Genomic DNA, 21,121 nt, shown 5'->3' with positions numbered 1-21,121 from the left:
TACACTGAGACTGTATCATACATGGTAGACCTAGATACAAGACAACATCAGACATGATAGGATTAGATACAACGAGATAGTATGAAACATGAAAGGCTTAGATACAACAATACATTATCACAGAGTATAGGCATAGATACACTGATTCAGTATCACCCAGTATAGGATTACTGTAGATACACTAGCTTGGCTAAGCTCAACAGCATGATGGGGATTGTAGTCCCATATAGTTTTTTAACAGATCTTCATGATATATTAAAATTATGTCCTAATTTCAGGTCCACAAATTCTTGGATAAAAACTACGACCAAGTGAGACAGGACGTCCTGGACCTTTTCGTAAACAGTAAAATTAAGGTAAGGATATTGGGTGAGGACGTACTAATCAATCTGGTCATTATGTGACCTGTTAACATTGTTGCAGGAATTGGAATTTACTGAGACAAAAATAGGAATATTTCCATTGATACCCGGTTTCGCCTTCTTCGCTCCCTCAGGTGCTGGCCAATCTGTTTTTCAGCCATGCTCAGGTGCTGGCTCAGCAGAAAAGCATGATGGGTAAAAGCAGTACCGTCACGCGGAAGATCAAGGCCCAAACAGTAGCTGCAAAGTTCCAGCAATCCCTCCTGGAACTGGTGGAGAAGATGGAGAGGTATGAAGCATATGTGTCACCTAAAGGGGTTCTCTGCCACAGCGCTGATGTTTTAGCATCTACACATACCTGACATGACTTGTGTTCCCTCTTTTTTTTTTACTCCCATCTGCTCTGCTGTGTCTCACGTCACCCTTGTTGTTCAGGAAGCTGAGATCTGGGGTGCTATTTGTCACATTCCTCACATTGTAGAGCAGCATTAGCTCTGCTTCTCCATAGCATAGAGGGAACACTATAGTCACTGATGAATCATAGTCCCATTATAAGAAATATATATATTTTCCTTACAGGTGTAATCCATTTTTTGTCCGGTGCCTCAAACCTAATAGCAAAAAGGTGAGCGAAATATGAAACATTGGTATAAATGATCCTAGTATTGCTTAAAACTATTTAAATGCTGCCTGAATTTATTGAGATAGTCTGTGAGTCCTGCTTCCCCCCACCCACTCATAAAGAAAGACTGTGAGTCCTTCCCCCGCCCACTCATAAAGAAAGACTGTGAGTCCTGCTTCCCCCCGCCCACTCATAAAGAAAGACGGTGAGTCCTGCTTCCCCCTGCCCACTCAAAGAAAGCCTGTGAGTCCTGCTTACCCCTCACACTCATAGAGAAAGCCTGTGAGTCCTGCTTACCCCTCCAACTCATAGAGAAAGCCTGTGAGTCCTGCTTCCCCCGTCCACTTATAGAGAAAGCCTGTGAGTCCTGCTTCCCTGCCACTCATAGAAAAAGCTTGGGAGTCCTGATTTACCCACCCACTCTTAAATAAAGCGTATAAGTCCTTCTCCCCTCTCCCACTCATAGAGAAAGCCTGTGAGTCCTTCTCACCCCTCCCACTCATAGAGAAAGACTGTGAGTCCTGCTTCACTCACCCACTCATAAAGAAAGCCTGTGAGTCCTTCCCCACTTCACACTCATAGAGAAAGCCTGTGAGTTCTGCTTCACCCACTCATAGATAAAGCCCGTGAGTCCTGCTTACCCCTCCCACTCAAAACAAGACTGTGAGTCCTTCTTCCCCCACCCACTCATAGAAAAAGTCTGTGATCCTTCTACCCTTCCCACTCATAGAAAAAGCCTGTGATCCTTCTACCCCTCCCACTCATAGAGAAAGCCTGTGAGTCCTTCTTCCTCCTCCCACTCATAGAGAAAGCCTGTGATCCTTCTCCCCCTCCCACTCATAGAGAAAGCCTGTGTTACTTCTCCCCCTCCCACTCATAGAGAAAGCCTGTGAGTCCTTCTACCTCTTCCCACTCATAGAGAAAGCCTGTGAGTCCTTCTTCCTCCTCCCACTCATAGAAAAAGCCTGTGATCCTTCTCCCCCTCTCATTCATAGAGAAAGCCTGTGAGTCCTTCTTCCCCCTCCCACTTATAGAAAAAGCCTGTGAGTCCTTCTTCCTCCTCCCACTCATAGAGAAAGCCTGTGAGTCCTTCTTCCCCCTCCCACTCATAGAGAAAGCCTGTTAGTCCTTCTTCCTCCTCCCACTCATAGAGAGAGCCTGTGAGTCCTGCTTCCCCCTCCCACTCATAGAGAAAGCCTGTGAGTCCTGCTTACCCCTCCCACTCATAGAGAAAACCTGTGAGTCCCGCTTACCCCTCCCACTCAGAGAAAGCCTGTGAGTCCTGCTTTCCCCACTTACACAGAGTAACTGACAGCTTTCCATGTATTAGTTTGTATCCTGGAAGGTATGTGTCTATCACTCTGTGTTTGGGTGGGTGAGGCAGGGCTAGAATACTACAATGTATAGTGTGCTGATAGTTAGGGGTGTCAGACCTCACACCGATTACACATTGATGGTTTATCCAATTCAAACCTGGTAACCCCCTTTAAGGTAACATGTGTACAGTAGAAACATATACCTGCTGTATGTCATCTGTATATGGGCTCCTGCACAGATCTGTTTCCTCCTAGGAACCTTGCCTGTTTGAAGCCGACATTGTGATCAGTCAGCTGAAGTACTCCGGTATTCTAGAAACCATCAGAATCCGTAAAGAAGGATTCCCGGTCCGGATTCCTTTCCATATATTTCTTAGTAGGTAAGGAGGTATTGAAGGATTTAAAGGGGTTGTTCCAACATGCAACTTTCCAATTTACTTCTTGGTAAATATCGTCAAGAATGCAGGAATTTTCTAGGTTTCTGCTCATTGCATAGATACCGGCCACCACTATAGTCTATCAGAGCTGGTACGTATCTAAAGAGGATGAATTTCAGGTTCGCTCATTTATTAGAAGCCTCCAGTGTCAGACAAGCGACAGTAATTATAGAAGCCGCAAAGTAAATATCTAAACATGGATTTCATCTCCAGGTATCGCTGTGTCATGGACCTGGGACGCAATATCCGTGCGGATGGCCCTATATGTGTCACTGTGCTAAGGAAACTATGTCCATCTGTTCACCCCTCCATGTACTGCATCGGGGTCAGCAAGGTGACTCTTTACGTTACTTTTCCTACCTATTCTACTTACTGATGGTAAGATGGTAAGAGCTGTGACTACAAACCTGCCGAAGCTGACCCTACAGCCATTAGCCCGCCTCATGTATTAGCCCCTCATCATGTATTAGCTCTGTTTAATCTATTAGCCCCTTCTTGTTTATAAGCTACTTATCATCTATTAGCCTCTCATCTATTAGCCCCTCCTCATATATTAGCCCCTCCTCATCTATTAGCGATTCCTAACCTATTAGCCCCTCCTCATCTATTAGCCCCTCCTCATCTATTAGCGATTCCTAACCTATTAGCCCCTCCTCATCTATTAACCCCTCCTCATCTATTAGCCATTCCAAACGTATTAGCCCCTCCTCATCTATTAGCCCCTCCTCATCTATTAGCCCCTCCTCATCTATTAGCGATTCCTAACCTATTAGCCCCTCCTCATCTATTAGCCATTCCTAACCTATTAGCCCGTCCTCATCTATTAGCCATTCCTAACCTATTAGCCCCTCCTCATCTATTAGCCATTCCTAACCTATTAGCCCCTCATCATCTATTAGCCCCTCATCATCTATTAGTCCCTCTTCATCTATTAGCCATTCCTAACCTATTAGCCCCTCCTCATCTATTAGCCCCTCCTCATCTATTAACCACTCCTCATCTATTAGCCACCCCTCATCTATTAGCCCCTCCTCATCTATTAGCCACTCCTCATCTATTAGCCCCTCCTCATCTATTAGCCCCTCCTCATCTATTAGCCCCTCATCTGTTAGCCACTCCTCATCTATTAGCCACTCCTCATCTATTAGCCCTTCCTCATCTATTAGCCCCTCCTCATCTATTAGCCCCTCCTCATCTACTAGCCCCTCCTCATCTATTAGCCCCTCCTCATCTATTAGCCACTCCTCATCTATTAGCCCCTCCTCATCTATTAGCCATTCCTAACCTATTAGCCCCTCCTCATCTATTAGCCACTCCTCATCTATTAGCCATTCCTAACCTATTAGCCACTCCTCATCTATTAGCCACTCCTCATCTATTAGCCCCTCCTCATCTATTAGCCACTCCTCATCTATTAGCCCCTCCTCATCTATTAGCCCCTCCACATCTATTAACCCCTCCTCATCTACTAGCCCCTCCTCATCTATTAGCCCCTCCTCATCTATTAGCCCCTCCACATCTATTAGCCCCTCCTCATCTATTAGCCACTCATCATCTATTAGCCACTCCTCAACTATTAGCCCCTTCTCATCTATTAACCCCACCTCATCTATTAGCCCCTCCTCATCTATTAGCCCCTTCTCATCTATTAACCCCACCTCATCTATTAGCCCCTCCTCATCTATTAGCCCCTCCTCATCTATTAGCCCCTCCTCATCTATTAACCCTCCTCATCTATTAGCCACTCCTCATCTATTAGCCCCTCCACATCTATTAACCCTCCTCATATATTAGCCCCTCCTCATCTATTAACCCTCCTCATATATTAGCCCCTCCTCATCTATTAGCCACTCATCATCTATTAACCCTCCTCATCTATTAGCCACTCCTCATCTATTAACCCTCCTCATCTATTAGCCACTCCTCATATATTAGCCCCTCCTCATCTATTAACCCTCCTCATATATTAGCCCCTCCTCATCTATTAACCCTCCTCATCTATTAGCCCCTCCTCATCTATTAACCCTCCTCATCTATTAGCCACTCCTCATCTATTAGCCATTCCTAACCTATTAGCCACTCCTCATCTATTAGCCACTCCTCATCTATTAGCCCCTCCTCATCTATTAGCCACTCCTCATCTATTAGCCCCTCCTCATCTATTAGCCCCTCCACATCTATTAACCCCTCCTCATCTACTAGCCCCTCCTCATCTATTAGCCCCTCCTCATCTATTAGCCCCTCCACATCTATTAGCCCCTCCTCATCTATTAGCCACTCATCATCTATTAGCCACTCCTCAACTATTAGCCCCTTCTCATCTATTAACCCCACCTCATCTATTAGCCCCTCCTCATCTATTAGCCCCTCCTCATCTATTAGCCCCTCCTCATCTATTAGCCACTCCTCATCTATTAGCCCCTCCTCATCTATTAACCCTCCTCATCTATTAGCCACTCCTCATCTATTAGCCCCTCCACATCTATTAACCCTCCTCATATATTAGCCCCTCCTCATCTATTAACCCTCCTCATATATTAGCCCCTCCTCATCTATTAGCCACTCATCATCTATTAACCCTCCTCATCTATTAGCCACTCCTCATCTATTAACCCTCCTCATCTATTAGCCACTCCTCATATATTAGCCCCTCCTCATCTATTAACCCTCCTCATATATTAGCCCCTCCTCATCTATTAGCCACTCATCATCTATTAACCCTCCTCATCTATTAGCCCCTCCTCATCTATTAACCCTCCTCATCTATTAGCCCCTCCTCATCTATTAACCCTCCTCATCTATTAGCCACTCCTCAACTATTAGCCCCTCCTCATCTATTAGCCCCTCCACATCTATTAACCCTCCTCATATATTAGCCCCTCCTCATCTATTAACCCTCCTCATATATTAGCCCCTCCTCATCTATTAGCCACTCCTCATCTATTAACCCTCCTCATCTATTAGCCCCTCCTCATCTATTAGCCCCTCCTCATCTATTAACCCTCCTCATCTATTAACCCTCCTCATCTATTAGCCCCTCCTCATCTATTAGCCACTCCTCATCTATTAACCCTCCTCATCTATTAGCCACTCCTCATCTATTAGCCCCTCCTCATCTATTAGCCCCTCCTCATCTATTAACCCTCCTCATATATTAGCCCCTCCTCATCTATTAACCCCTCCTCATCTATTAGCCTCTCATCATCTATTAGCCCCTCCTCATCTATTAACCCTCCTCATATATTAGCCCCTCCTCATCTATTAACCCCTCCTCATCTATTAGCCTCTCATCATCTATTAGCCCCTCCTCATCTATTAACCCCTCCTCATCTATTAGCCTCTCATCATCTATTAGCCACTCCTCATCTATTAACCCCTCCTCATCTATTAGCCACTCCTCATCTATTAGCCACTCCACATCTATTAACCCTCCTCATATATTAGCCCCTCCTCATCTATTAACCCTCCTCATATATTAGCCCCTCCTCATCTATTAGCCACTCATCATCTATTAGCCACTCCTCAACTATTAGCCCCTCCTCATCTATTAGCCCCTCCTCATCTATTAGCCACTCCTCATCTATTAGCCCCTCCACATCTATTAACCCTCCTCATATATTAGCCACTCCTCATCTATTAACCCTCCTCAACTATTAGCCCCTCCTCATCTATTAGCCACTCATCATCTATTAACCCTACTCATCTATTAGCCCCTCCTCATCTATTAACCCTCCTCATATATTAGCCCCTCCTCATCTATTAACCCTCCTCATCTATTAGCCCCTCCTCATCTATTAGCCACTCCTCAACTATTAGCCCCTCCTCATCTATTAGCCCCTCCTCATCTATTAACCCTCCTCATCTATTAGCCACTCCTCAACTATTAGCCCCTCCTCATCTATTAGCCACTCCACATCTATTAACCCTCCTCATATATTAGCCCCTCCTCATCTATTAACCCTCCTCATATATTAGCCCCTCCTCATCTATTAGTCACTCCTCATCTACTAACCCTCCTCATCTATTAGCCACTCCTCATCTATTAACCCTCCTCATATATTAGCCCCTCCTCATCTATTAACCCTCCTCATCTATTAGCCACTCCTCATCTATTAGCCACTCCTCATCTATTAACCCCTCCTCATCTATTAACCACTCCTCATCTATTAGCCCCTCCTCATCTATTAACCCTCCTCATCTATTAGCCACTCCTCATCTATTAGCCACTCCTCATCTATTAACCCCTCCTCATCTATTAACCACTCCTCATCTATTAGCCCCTCCTCATCTATTAGCCCCTCCTCATCTATTAGCCACTCCTCATCTATTAGCCCCTCCTCATCTATTAACCCTCCTCATATATTAGCCCCTCCTCATCTATTAACCCTCCTCATCTATTAGCCCCTCCTCATCTATTAACCCTCCTCATCTATTAGCCACTCCTCATCTATTAACCCCTCCTCATCTATTAGCCACTCCTCATCTATTAACCCTCCTCATCTATTAGCCCCTCCTCATCTATTAACCCTCCTCATCTATTAGCCACTCCTCATCTATTAACCCCTCCTCATCTATTAGCCACTCCTTATCTATTAACCCCTCCTCATCTATTAACCACTCCTCATCTATTAGCCCCTCCTCATCTATTAGCCCCTCCTCATCTATTAGCCACTCCTCATCTATTAGCCCCTCCTCATCTATTAACCCTCCTCATATATTAGCCCCTCCTCATCTATTAACCCTCCTCATCTATTAGCCCCTCCTCATCTATTAACCCTCCTCATCTATTAGCCCCTCCCCATCTATTAGCCCCTCCACATCTATTAGCCCCTCCTCATCTATTAGCCACTCCTCATCTATTAACCCTCCTCATATATTAGCCCCTCCTCATCTATTAACCCCTCCTCATCTATTAGCCACTCATCATCTATTAACCCTCCTCATCTATTAGCCCCTCCTCATCTATTAACCCTCCTCATCTATTAGCCCCTCCCCATCTATTAGCCCCTCCACATCTATTAGCCCCTCCTCATCTATTAGCCACTCCTCATCTATTAACCCTCCTCATATATTAGCCCCTCCTCATCTATTAACCCCTCCTCATCTATTAGCCACTCATCATCTATTAACCCTCCTCATCTATTAGCCACTCCTCAACTATTAGCCCCTCCTCATCTATTAGCCACTCCACATCTATTAACCCTCCTCATATATTAGCCCCTCCTCATCTATTAACCCTCCTCATATATTAGCCCCTCCTCATCTATTAGTCACTCCTCATCTATTAACCCTCCTCATCTATTAGCCACTCCTCATCTATTAACCCTCCTCATATATTAGCCCCTCCTCATCTATTAACCCTCCTCATCTATTAGCCACTCCTCATCTATTAGCCACTCCTCATCTATTAACCCCTCCTCATCTATTAACCACTCCTCATCTATTAGCCCCTCCTCATCTATTAACCCTCCTCATCTATTAGCCACTCCTCATCTATTAGCCACTCCTCATCTATTAACCCCTCCTCATCTATTAACCACTCCTCATCTATTAGCCCCTCCTCATCTATTAGCCCCTCCTCATCTATTAGCCACTCCTCATCTATTAGCCCCTCCTCATCTATTAACCCTCCTCATATATTAGCCCCTCCTCATCTATTAACCCTCCTCATCTATTAGCCCCTCCTCATCTATTAACCCTCCTCATCTATTAGCCACTCCTCATCTATTAACCCCTCCTCATCTATTAGCCACTCCTCATCTATTAACCCTCCTCATCTATTAGCCCCTCCTCATCTATTAACCCTCCTCATCTATTAGCCACTCCTCATCTATTAACCCCTCCTCATCTATTAGCCACTCCTTATCTATTAACCCCTCCTCATCTATTAACCACTCCTCATCTATTAGCCCCTCCTCATCTATTAGCCCCTCCTCATCTATTAGCCACTCCTCATCTATTAGCCCCTCCTCATCTATTAACCCTCCTCATATATTAGCCCCTCCTCATCTATTAACCCTCCTCATCTATTAGCCCCTCCTCATCTATTAACCCTCCTCATCTATTAGCCCCTCCCCATCTATTAGCCCCTCCACATCTATTAGCCCCTCCTCATCTATTAGCCACTCCTCATCTATTAACCCTCCTCATATATTAGCCCCTCCTCATCTATTAACCCCTCCTCATCTATTAGCCACTCATCATCTATTAACCCTCCTCATCTATTAGCCCCTCCTCATCTATTAGCCCCTCCTCATCTATTAGCCCCTCCTCATATATTAGCCCCTCCTCATCTATTAACCCCTCCTCATTTATTAGCCCCTCCTCATCTATTAGCCCCTCCTCATCTATTAGCCCCTCCTCATATATTAGCCCCTCCTCATATATTAGCCCCTCCTCATCTATTAACCCCTCCTCATTTATTAGCCCCTCCTCATCTATTAGCCCCTCCTCATTTATTAGCCTCTCCTCATCTATTAGCCCCTCCTCATATATTAGCCCCTCCTCTTTTTAAAACTTTGTTGCAAAGCTAGTTTTTATCGAAAGCCCTGAACTTTTATAATGCAGATTTACTATAAAACAAAAAAACTTACAATTACAGGGGGAGGCCATGTCATGTGACAAAGCAGCCGCTGCCTAAGTTTGGGCTATGCAACAGCTTTTTGTTTCTTCCTAAGTCATTGGTGGCCAGCGGGAGCCATGTTGGACTCGTTGTTGCAGGGATACTGATTTTCCTTGAGTTTTTTAGTCCAATGCTCCTTGGGGAATAAATGCTGTGCCATTTAGCTCTCTCCCAGAAGGAAGGAAGGAAATCTGTCTCTCACGGGCCGAGCTTTTAATGAGCCTTACAACATGACCAATGGTATTAGTCAAACAAGAGTCTCCACCAAAAGGCGCCCATCTGTAGACAGCTGTTTTGGGGTTCTTGCTCCTCCCCATTACTTTTCTTGGAGATAATTAACTCCTTTTACAAGAAGACAAAAGTAGCAATTTCCTATAATAATACCGCACTGGGAGTAGTAAGCGGAAATGCAGGGAATACAAAATCCCTGTGCCTCCCCTGCACTCTTATCATCAGATGATACATTTTCTTTCTTGTCGTTTATCCATTTCAGCTCTTTATGAAGGAGAATCTTTACCAGCAGCTAGAGAGCAAACGAGACCAACTGATGAACAAGGCGGCCGTCACTCTTCAGCGCTACGGACGTGGGTACCTGACCCGCAAACGTTTCCGGACCCTCCGCTACAGGATTATCCAACTGCAGGCTCTGGCTCGTGGCTACCTGGCAAGGTGCAAAAACTGTACTATACACATATCAGAGATAATTATACAATGGATTTCTGCTTTCAAAGAGTTGTACCTATTTCTTTAAGGCCGTACACACCATAGGGGCAGCCCATGCCTTTGCTATAGAGCCCCTTGGGACAAAGGGCCTGGCTTAGCTTTAGGTTGGGTAAAAGCAAACTAAACAGACCAGGTAAGACCCGTCCTACCATGAGGAATAGACAAGAGGTTGACTATTCCCTCAAATTGGGGGCATGTAATGTTATGTTCCAACACATCAAAGGGGCTCCACTGTAAATTGCTCTAGAGTCCCATCTTCTCTATGCTCGGCCCCTACATTTCCATATACATTGAGGATCTGTACTACCTAGAGGGCGAAACATGTTATTACTAGACCGCTTTTTGCTTTTTTGTAATTAATTTTTAATTATTTTGCTTAGTTTTTTTAAATTATTTTTTATCTATTTTGCTGTTTTTTTATTCTTTTTTATAATAGAATTTTTTTTTTAGTTTTTTTAATTAATTAATTTATTTGTATATTGTATTTATGCATCTTTTTTTTTTCTTTCTTGAAGACGTAAGTTTCACAACTGGAGAAAGAGCATGCTGAAATTTCGAGCTCTGGTCCACATGTATGTGAATCGAAGGAGATACCTGAGGGTAAGACGCTATTACTGTCAGTCACTTATAAGGAGGTTTGATATGCTATAAATGTTTTATTGTGGCGGTCTAACCATAATGTGGCATCGCATTATAGAGTACAAGCGCTCAAACGATTCAAGGTTTAAGCCTCCCAGGAGAATGAAAAAATTAATTAAAAATGAATAAATAATAATAATAATAAAAAAAAAATTATATATACGCATATATATACAGTACAGACCAAAAGTTTGGACACACCTTCTCATTTAAAGATTTTTCTGTATTTTCATGACTATGAAAATTGTACATTCACACTGAAGGCATAAAAACTATGAATTACCACATGTGGAATTATATACTTAACAAAAAAGTGTGAAACAACTGAAAATATGTCTTATATTCTAGTTTCTTCAAAGTAGCCACCTTTTGCTTTGATGACTGCTGTGCACACTCTTGGCATTCTCTTGAGCTTTAAGAGGTAGTCACCGGAAATGGTCTTCCAACAATCTTGAAGGAGTTCCCAGAGATGCTTAGCACTTGTTGGCCCTTTTGCCTTCACTCTGCGGTCCAGCTCCCCCCAAACCATCTCGATTGGGTTCAGGTCTGGTGACTGTGGAGGCCAGGTCATCTGGTGTAGCACCCCATCACTCTCCTTATTGGTCAAATAGCCCTTACACAGCCTGGAGGTGTGTTTGGGGTCATTGTCCTTTTGAAGAATAAATGATGGTCCAACTAAACGCAAACCGGATGGAATAGCATGCCGCTGCAAGATGCTGTGGTAGCCATGCTGGTTCAGTATGCCTTCAATTTTGAATAAATCCCCAACAGTGTCACCAGCAAAGCCCCCCCACACCATCACACCTCCTCCTCCATGCTTCACGGTGGGAACCAGGCATGTAGAGTCCATCCGTTCACCTTTTCTGCGTCGCACAAAGACATGGTGGTTGGAACCAAAGATCTCAAATTTGGACTCATCAGACCAAAGCACAGATTTCCACTGGTCTAATGTCCATTCCTTGTGTTCTTTAGCCCAAACCAGTCTCTTCTGCTTGATGCCTGTCCTTAGCAGTCGTTTCCTAGCAGCTATTTTACCATGAAGGCCTGCTGCACAAAGTCTCCTCTTAACAGTTGTTGTAGAGATGTGTCTGCTGCTAGAACTCTGTGTTGCATTGACCTGGTCTCTAATCTGAGCTGCTGTTAACCTGCGATTTCTGAGGCTGGTGACTCGGATAAACTTATCCTCAGAAGCAGAGGTGACTCTTGGTCTTCCTTTCCTGGGGCGGTCCTCATGTGAGCCAGTTTCTTTGTAGCGCTTGATGGTTTTTGCTACGGTTCTTGGGGACACTTTCAAAGTTTGCCCAATTTTTCGGACTGACTGACCTTCATTTCTTAAAGTAATGATGACCACTCGTTTTTCTTTACTTAGAATTTGTATTATGACAAGAAAAAAGCAGATAACAGTCTATTCAGTAGGACTATCAGCTGTGTATCCACCAAACTTCTGCACAACACAACTGATGGTCCCAACCCCATTTCTAAGGCAAGAAATCCCACTTATTAAACCTGACAGGGCACACCTGTGAAGTGAAAACCATTTCTGGTGACTACCTCTTGAAGCTCATCAAGAGAATGCCAAGAGTGTGCAAAGCAGTCATCAAAGCAAAAGGTGGCTACTTTGAAGAACCTAGAATATAAGACATATTTTCAGTTGTTTCACACTTTTTTGTTAAGTATATAATTCCACATGTGGTAATTCATAGTTTTGATGCCTTCAGTGTGAATGTACAATTTTCATAGTAATTAAAATACAGAAAAATCTTTAAATGAGAAGGTGTGTCCAAACTTTTGGTCTGTACTGTATATATATATACCGTATATATACATAAAACAATAAACTTTGGAATCACCCCTCCTTTTTCCAATACTTTGCAAAAGTTAAGAATTTAAAAAAAGAGACATATTTGGATTCGCCACATCTTTAAAAGTTCAATTTATGAAAATATAGAATTAATTAACCCATACAGTATGCCTCGGACAGAAAATGCCATACCTATCCTCTGCAAAAAAAAAAAAAAGCAATAAAAATTAGGAATCGAAAATCTGTACGTACCCTAAAATGTTATCAATAAAAATTTAAATTACACCTTGTCCTAACCATTGAAAAAAAATTAAAAAATGGAGACACAAACCTATTTGTGTATATATATATATATATATATATATATATATAAGTTCTTTTTGTTTTTAACAACTAATATATATAAAAAAGTATACAATTTTGCATTATTAATGGTGCAATTTATGGAAACATCTCGGAATTCCCGACACAAAATAAATCCAGAGTGAAATTTGCAAATTTTGCCGGTATAATTGACAAAGTCTCAAGGTCCAGAAGGAGTCGTGTACGTCTATGTATCATTGTCAGGGCGCAGTCTGGTTATGTGTATACAAGTGAGTCAGTGAGTGAAGAGCAGGTGTGGGTATATACACTAGAAAGGTCAAGCTGATGCCAAATATAACTACGAAATATAACTCCGGGCCCAGAAAAATTGCACTGACCTGTAATAACAAACACCAGCCACAGACGCAGGTGGCGTTATTTTGGGGGCTATTAAAGGGGTATGAGTTAACTGAGAATCAGTCAGTGAACTCATTCTGACTATCCTATCTGAGAATTTGTCTTTTTTCAAGCTCCTGTCAGTCGATTTATGACCACAGACCACATCAAAGTTGAATGTGCATGGAAACAAAAAGCTTGTAAAAGCCAAACGGTACAAAATATTTAATACCACCCAATTGAAAAATGATTTTTAACCCCAAATACGGGCACTTAAGTAAAATAAAACGTTCCCATAAAAAAAGGGGAGTTGGTAAATCTTCCGGATGAATGCCAAATCTTCTCAAAACCTTGTGGGAAGTACTGCATCCGCACGGGACGTGGAAGAGGTGTGGTTGGGGTGTGTGCAGCTATTGATGAAAAATATCCAGTGCTACGCTTCTCACCCTGCCTCCTATCTCCTGCTGGAAAAATGATGTGAAAAGTTGGCTAGTAAGCCATATCGAAATCTAGCTCAGGATTCCGCTGCATTGTGGGGTGACAGAGCTATATGGTCACATGTCTGACAACAGCTGGAGCTAAACTGTAGTCTGTTTCCAAGGGCAACCAGCAGGATTTTGTAAGCAGGTGTGAATGTAGATGAAAAGAGTGACAATGAGTGGTCTCAGATCCTGAAGGTGGGACCCCCAGCTGTCAGTAAGTTATCACCTATCCCGTGGACAACTTGCTAAGATGGGAAAAACCCCTTTAAGTTGGGGCCACATGGAAAACAGATGCAGGAGACCAGGTGTCTGTGTGCTCCAGCTGCTTTTGTCCTGATGGCTATTAATAAGTATGACAATACCTGGGCTGCAGTGACACCACACCTATCCCTGCTGTGCGGTGACGGACGCAGCGCAGTATGAGGCAGTATGCACTGCAGAGCAGGGCAGCATGAAGCGTGTGCACTTCGCTCCACACCTGGAGCATCATGGCGGTTTATTTCAGGTATGGATACTATAAATATAAGGGGGGCAGATGTTACGTGGGGCAAACATTTCTTATTCTTGCAGATAAAGGCAGAAGCTCGCAGGCTGGCTGAAGAAGAGCGCAGGAAGGCGGAGCAGGTGAGCGCTGCACCTATTGCTATTGTCCAAGTGTTATTTATTACTTTTTTTTTAACAGATGTTTTATAAATTTATATAGTTTTTATTTATTTTTTGTGCCACTTGAAAAATATCAGAAAAAAATACATATTAGACATGTAATGAACAGGAAAGAGTCATTAAATAATGCTTGGAAAAACTCATCAGTTAATTAATTAATTAATTAATTAATTAATTTTTTTGCTTGTCTTCTTTTCAGCAGCCATAATTTTTTTTTTCATTGATGTGTCGGGACAAATTGTATTATTATTTTAGCGTTGTTAGGGGTACATATAAATTACTGTGTCATTTATATCATTTTTTTGTGACACAAGTGTAGGAAAAAAAAACAATTATTGGTCTAGTTTTTATTTTTTACTGCTCATGTTTCACACCAAATTACAATTTGAATGAATTCTCCATGTTACTTATTACGACCTCATGGATACCTAATATGTAAAATTGCAGTGTGTTCTCAATGGGGAAAGGATTACAAGTCACTGCCAGACAATTCTGGTGTGAGCTTACCTCTTGGGAAAACAAAGGATCGGACATATGGAAATTCAGCATGTTCAATCTTTTTTTTTTTCTTAACATTTACCCAAATGAATGTTAGACGAACACCTAACACACTTTACATGGTCACCCAGTCCAGCTGGCAGGCTTAGCCAAAACTCCTTTAATGAGTATGGCCACTATTAGAAACAGCTGAATTTCAGCCTCTTTTACCCTAAAATGACCAGATCGGGGTGGATGGTGGGGGGAGACCTGTAGACTCCAGATTATAACTATAATATTTTTCTCTATCCAGGAGCTAACTAAGAGAGAAGTATTTAATGTGACCCATATAGAGATCCCGGCTGAGCTGTCCGGCCTCCTCCGCACGTCGTCAGGTAAAACACCTCACCCAGAAGATAGTCTCTATGCTACCCCATTACTAGGGTGCCATAAATTGATTAAGGAAGACCCCTTGAAAAAGCATTTTTTTAATAACTCACATTAATGCTGAGATATAATCACTTAAAGATACAGGCCCAAAGCCTGAAGCTGCACTACTGAGATGGCCTGTATCATTATAATTGTCTTCTTTTTCGTCCCTCCAGCTCAGAAGAACATCATGCTGGAGTATGTAATGCCAACTCACGTCCCGAGGGTGCAGGCCTTCACCCAGCTCACCCTGCCCCTCGACATCAACAACTACCCCATGTTCAAATACGTTCGAGTCTTTTTCAGGGTAAGAAAATACACAATGGCGTTCTTAACTGGGGAGGGGGCATCCATCTCTAGGCCCTTTTATCTGCATGGATCAGGGAGTCCTGCAGACCACCAGTTTTCGTTCCATGGACATTTGCAAGTTTTCTTTTTGGTCAGTCCTCCCCCTGCCTTAGAACAGATTCTAAGATCTTGACAAATTCTTGTAGGAACCTCTGTTTGGCATGTTAGCAATGACACTCGGATCCTCCCTGCTTCCAGTTGAAGATGATCTCAAGCCACAAGCCGTAACGTCCTTCAAACTGGTAATTATTTTATTTCAGAAACAAATTTAATAGAAAATGTAAAATTGACTGTAGAAATAGGGAGGCAGTACTATATGTGCCTACATCACTTAGTGAGTGCCTACAGTGCCAGTGAAAACGTTTCCTCCATCTTGCTAACCTTTATATCATTTAGAAGGTGAGACATGGTGGCAGTACTATAAGTGCCTACATCACTCAGTAAGTGCTTCCAGTGCCCAATGAAAACTTTTCCTCCATCCTGACATTCCTTATATAATTTAGTCAGTGAGACAGGTCGGCAGTACTATCTGTGCCTACATCATTTTGTGAGTGAGAAAGGGAAACAAAACTACCTCTAACTACATCATTTAAGCCACATAAAAAGGGCGGTACCAGGGTGGCAGACCTCTTACTGCCTACTTATTTTACAGAAAGAGACAAGGAGATAGAACTATCTGTATCTACTTTATTATGTTATTATTAATGGACAGTAATACAGTATTATCTGCACCTACATCATTTAGTAAGCGTCTCCTGTGTCCGTGAAAAGTTTTCCTCAATCCTAATATTCTTTACATCATATAGTCAGTGAGACAGGGAGGCAGTACTATCTGTGTCTGCTTCATTTACAGAGAGACACAGTGAGAGAGTCCTATCTAAACCTATATAATTCATGAGAAGAGACAGTGAGGCAACACTGTATGTACCAACATCATTCCATGTAGAGACAAAAAGGTAGTACTATCTGTACCTACATGATTTACAGGTAGAACCAGGGATGCAGTACTAACTGACTGCATTTACATCATTAATAGGTAAAGACATGGAGGTAGTACTATCTGTACATACTGTACATGACAGTGACAGGTAGAGTTAGGAATGCAGTATGAGCTGTATCTAAATCATTCAGGGTAGAGACAGGGAGGCAGTACTATCTGTATCATCATCCTTTACAGGTAGAGACTAAGAGGAAGCACTATTTGTATGTACGTTATTTACAGGTAGAGACAGGGAGGCAGTACTATTTGTATCATCATCCTATTTTATTATTATTACTATTATGCAAACAAATGTGGACTTTATAAAACGGCAACGTTTCGGCTTGTGGAACGTTTTTTTAAACCAAAACGTTGTCATCTGGGCTTAATAAAGTCCACATTTTTTTGCATTTGCTTTAGAGTGCTGCCTTCCTTTTTGATATATTGTAGTATTATCTGTATCTACATCATTTACACGTAGAGAGAGGGACACAGTACTAGCTGTATCTACATAATTTACAGGCAGAGACAGGGACACAGTACTAGCTGTATCTACATAATTTACAGGCAGATACAAGGACATAGTACTAGCTTTAGCTACATCATTTACAGGCAGAGACAGTGACATAGTACTAGCGTGTATCTACATAAATTACAGGCAGAGACAGGGACATAGTATTAGCTGTAGCTACATCATTTACAGGCAGAGACAGGGACATAGCACTAGCTGTATCTACATAATTTACAGGCAGAGACAGGGACATAGTACTAGCTTTAGCTACATCATTTACAGGCAGAGACAGTGACATAGTACTAGCGTGTATCTACATAAATTACAGGCAGAGACAGGGACATAGTATTAGCTGTAGCTACATCATTTACAGGCAGAGACAGGGACATAGCACTAGCTGTATCTACATAATTTACATGCAGAGACAGGGACATAGTATTAGCTGTAGCTACATCATTTACAGGCAGAGAAAGGAACACAGTACTAGCTGTATCTGCATAATTTACAGGCAGAGACAGGGACACAGTACTATCTGTATCTACATAATTCACAGGCAGAGACAGGGACATAGTACTAGCTTTAGCTACATAATTTACAGGCAGAGACAGTGACAAAGTACTAGCTGTAGCTACATAATTTACAGGCAGAGACGGGGACATAGCACTAGCTGTATCTACATAATTTACAGGCAGAGACAGGGACATAGTACTAGCAGTAGCTACATAATTTACAGGCAGAGACAGGGACATAGTATTAGCTGTAGCTACATCATTTACAGGCAGAGACAGGAACACAGTACTAGCTGTATCTGCATAATTTACAGGCAGAGACAGGGACACAGTACTATCTGTATCTACATAATTTACAGGCAGAGACAGTGACATAGTACTAGCTTTAGCTACATAATTTACAGGCAGAGACAGTGACAAAGTACTAACTGTAGCTACATAATTTACAGGCAGAGACGGGGACATAGCACTAGCTGTATCTACATAATTTACAGGCAGAGACAGGGACATAGTACTAGCAGTAGCTACATAATTTACAGGCAGAGACAGGGACATAGTATTAGCTGTAGCTACATCATTTACAGGCAGAGACAGGAACACAGTACTAGCTGTATCTGCATAATTTACAGGCAGAGACAGGGACACAGTACTATCTGTATCTACATAATTTACAGGCAGAGACAGGGACATAGTACTAGCTTTAGCTACATAATTTACAGGCAGAGACAGTGACAAAGTACTAGCTGTAGCTACATAATTTACAGGCAGAGACGGGGACATAGCACTAGCTGTATCTACATAATTTACAGGCAGAGACAGTGACAAAGTACTAGCTGTAGCTACATAATTTACAGGCAGAGACGGGGACATAGCACTAGCTGTATCTACATAATTTACAGGCAGAGACAGGGACATAGCACTAGCTGAAGCTACATAATTTACAGGCAGAGACGGGTACATAGCACTAGCTGTATCTACATAATTTACAGGCAGAGATAGTGACAAAGTACTAGCTGTAGCTACATAATTTACAGGCAGAGACGGGGACATAGCACTAGCTGTATCTACATAATTTACAGGCAGAGACAGGGACATAGCACTAGCTGTATCTACATAATTTACAGGCAGAGACAGGGACATAGCACTAGCTGTATCTACATAATTTACACGTAGAGACAGGAACATAGTACTAGCTGTAGCTACATAATTTACAGGCAGAGACGGGGACATAGCACTAGCTGTATCTACATAATTTACAGGCAGAGACAGGGACATAGTACTAGCAGTAGCTACATCATTTACAGGCAGAGACAGGGACACAGTACTATCTGTATCTACATAATTTACAGGCAGAGACAGGGACATAGTACTATCTGTATCTACATAATTCACAGGCAGAGACAGGGACATAGTACTAGCTTTAGCTACATAATTTACAGGCAGAGACAGTGACAAAGTACTAGCTGTAGCTACATAATTTACAGGCAGAGACGCGGACATAGCACTAGCTGTATCTACATAATTTACAGGCAGAGACAGGGACATAGTACTAGCAGTAGCTACATAATTTACAGGCAGAGACAGGGACATAGTATTAGCTGTAGCTACATCATTTACAGGCAGAGACAGGAACACAGTACTAGCTGTATCTGCATAATTTACAGGCAGAGACAGGGACACAGTACTATCTGTATCTACATAATTTACAGGCAGAGACAGTGACATAGTACTAGTTTTAGCTACATAATTTACAGGCAGAGACAGTGACAAAGTACTAGCTGTAGCTACATAATTTACAGGCAGAGACGGGGACATAGCACTAGCTGTATCTACATAATTTACAGGCAGAGACAGGGACATAGTACTAGCAGTAGCTACAGAGACAGGGACATAGTATTAGCTGTAGCTACATCATTTACAGGCAGAGACAGGAACACAGTACTAGCTGTATCTGCATAATTTACAGGCAGAGACAGGGACACAGTACTATCTGTATCTACATAATTTACAGGCAGAGACAGGGACATAGTACTAGCTGTATCTACATAATTTACAGGCAGAGACAGGGACATAGCACTATCTGTATCTACATAATTTACAGGTAGAGACAGGGACACAGTACTAGCTGTAGCTACATAATTTACAGGCAGAGACAGGGACACAGTACTAGCTGTAGCTACATAATTTACAGGCAGAGACAGGGACACAGTACTATCTGTATCTACATAATTCACAGGCAGAGACAGGGACATAGTACTAGCTGTAGCTACATCATTTACAGGCAGAGACAGGGACACAGTACTATCTGTATCTACATAATTCACAGGCAGAGACAGGGACATAGTACTAGCTGTAGCTACATCATTTACAGGCAGAGACAGGGACACAGTACTATCTGTATCTACATAATTCACAGGCAGAGACAGGGACACAGTACTAGCTGTAGCTACATCATTTACAGGCAGAGACAGGGACATAATACTAGCTGTAGCTACATCATTTACAGGCAGAGACAGGGACACAGTACTAGCTGTAGCTACATCATTTACAGGCATAGACAGGGACACAGTACTATCTGTATCTACATAATTCACAGGCAGAGACAGGGACATAGTACTAGCTGTAGCTACATCATTTACAGGCAGAGACAGGGACACAGTACTATCTGTATCTACATAATTCACAGGCAGAGACAGGGACACAGTACTAGCTGTAGCTACATCATTTACAGGCAGAGACAGGGACATAATACTAGCTGTAGCTACATCATTTACAGGCCGAGACAGGGACACAGTACTAGCTGTAGCTACATAATTTACAGGCAGAGACAGGGACATAATACTAGCTGTAGCTACATCATTTACAGGCAGAGACAGGGACACAGTACTAGCTGTAGCTACATCATTTACAGGCATAGACAGGGACACAGTACTAGCTGTAGCTACATCATTTACAGTAAAAGACAAGGAGTTAGTACTAGCTGTACATATGTCATTTAATGGGAAAAAATGAAGGCAGTACTATCTGTAGTCATTTTTAAGCAAAAATAATTTATTATTCCCCTAGCAAGATGACCACCAGATGGCACTATAACATAAGCACAGATATGGCGTCCACCTTGCTGACCTGCCAGGTACTTTACCATACATGTCTTGTCTCCTTATAACCAAGGTGTTGAGGTTCATGGGTGACCCGTTCCTCAACGGAGCCCAGGAGATCCTATTTGGAAATTACATCATCCAGAAAGGATTGACCAATACTGGTCTGCGGGATGAGATCCTGGCTCAGATCGGCAATCAAGTCTGGAGGAACACCAACCCGAACAACGAGGAACGAGGCTGGTACCTACTGGCCTCGTGTCTCAGCAGCTTCGCTCCATCCCCAAACCTGGACAAGTATCTTCTGAAGTAAGACTGTTCTAAAAAATCAGATTGAGCTCTAGATTAATTTTTCTTTGTTATGCCCCAATATTAGCATGGACAGTCCTGGGTGTTAAACCCAT

General features: G+C 42.6%; 1 protein-coding gene across 1 annotated transcript in view; it reads left to right on the top strand.

Annotated features, from left to right (window-relative positions):
* MYO15A (myosin XVA) overlaps positions 1-21,121 on the top strand; it is a 99,798-nt gene that overhangs the window by 38,902 nt on the left and 39,775 nt on the right. Inside the window, exons 17-28 of the mRNA XM_073648475.1 lie at positions 279-356; positions 497-651; positions 942-987; positions 2,556-2,680; positions 2,951-3,071; positions 9,853-10,028; positions 10,598-10,682; positions 14,274-14,327; positions 15,157-15,238; positions 15,449-15,579; positions 15,767-15,862; positions 20,791-21,026. Coding sequence (XP_073504576.1) covers positions 279-356; positions 497-651; positions 942-987; positions 2,556-2,680; positions 2,951-3,071; positions 9,853-10,028; positions 10,598-10,682; positions 14,274-14,327; positions 15,157-15,238; positions 15,449-15,579; positions 15,767-15,862; positions 20,791-21,026 — 1,385 coding nt within the window. The remainder of the gene's footprint in view (positions 1-278; positions 357-496; positions 652-941; positions 988-2,555; positions 2,681-2,950; positions 3,072-9,852; positions 10,029-10,597; positions 10,683-14,273; positions 14,328-15,156; positions 15,239-15,448; positions 15,580-15,766; positions 15,863-20,790; positions 21,027-21,121) is intronic.

The sequence above is a fragment of the Phyllobates terribilis genome, unplaced genomic scaffold (genome assembly GCF_046119375.1).
Source record: "Phyllobates terribilis strain yellow unplaced genomic scaffold, ASM4611937v1 Scaffold_9__5_contigs__length_417890890, whole genome shotgun sequence".
Classification (NCBI taxonomy): Eukaryota; Metazoa; Chordata; class Amphibia; order Anura; family Dendrobatidae; genus Phyllobates; species Phyllobates terribilis.
Note: the sequence above shows the minus strand (reverse complement) of the source record. Positions and strands in the feature narration are given on the sequence as shown.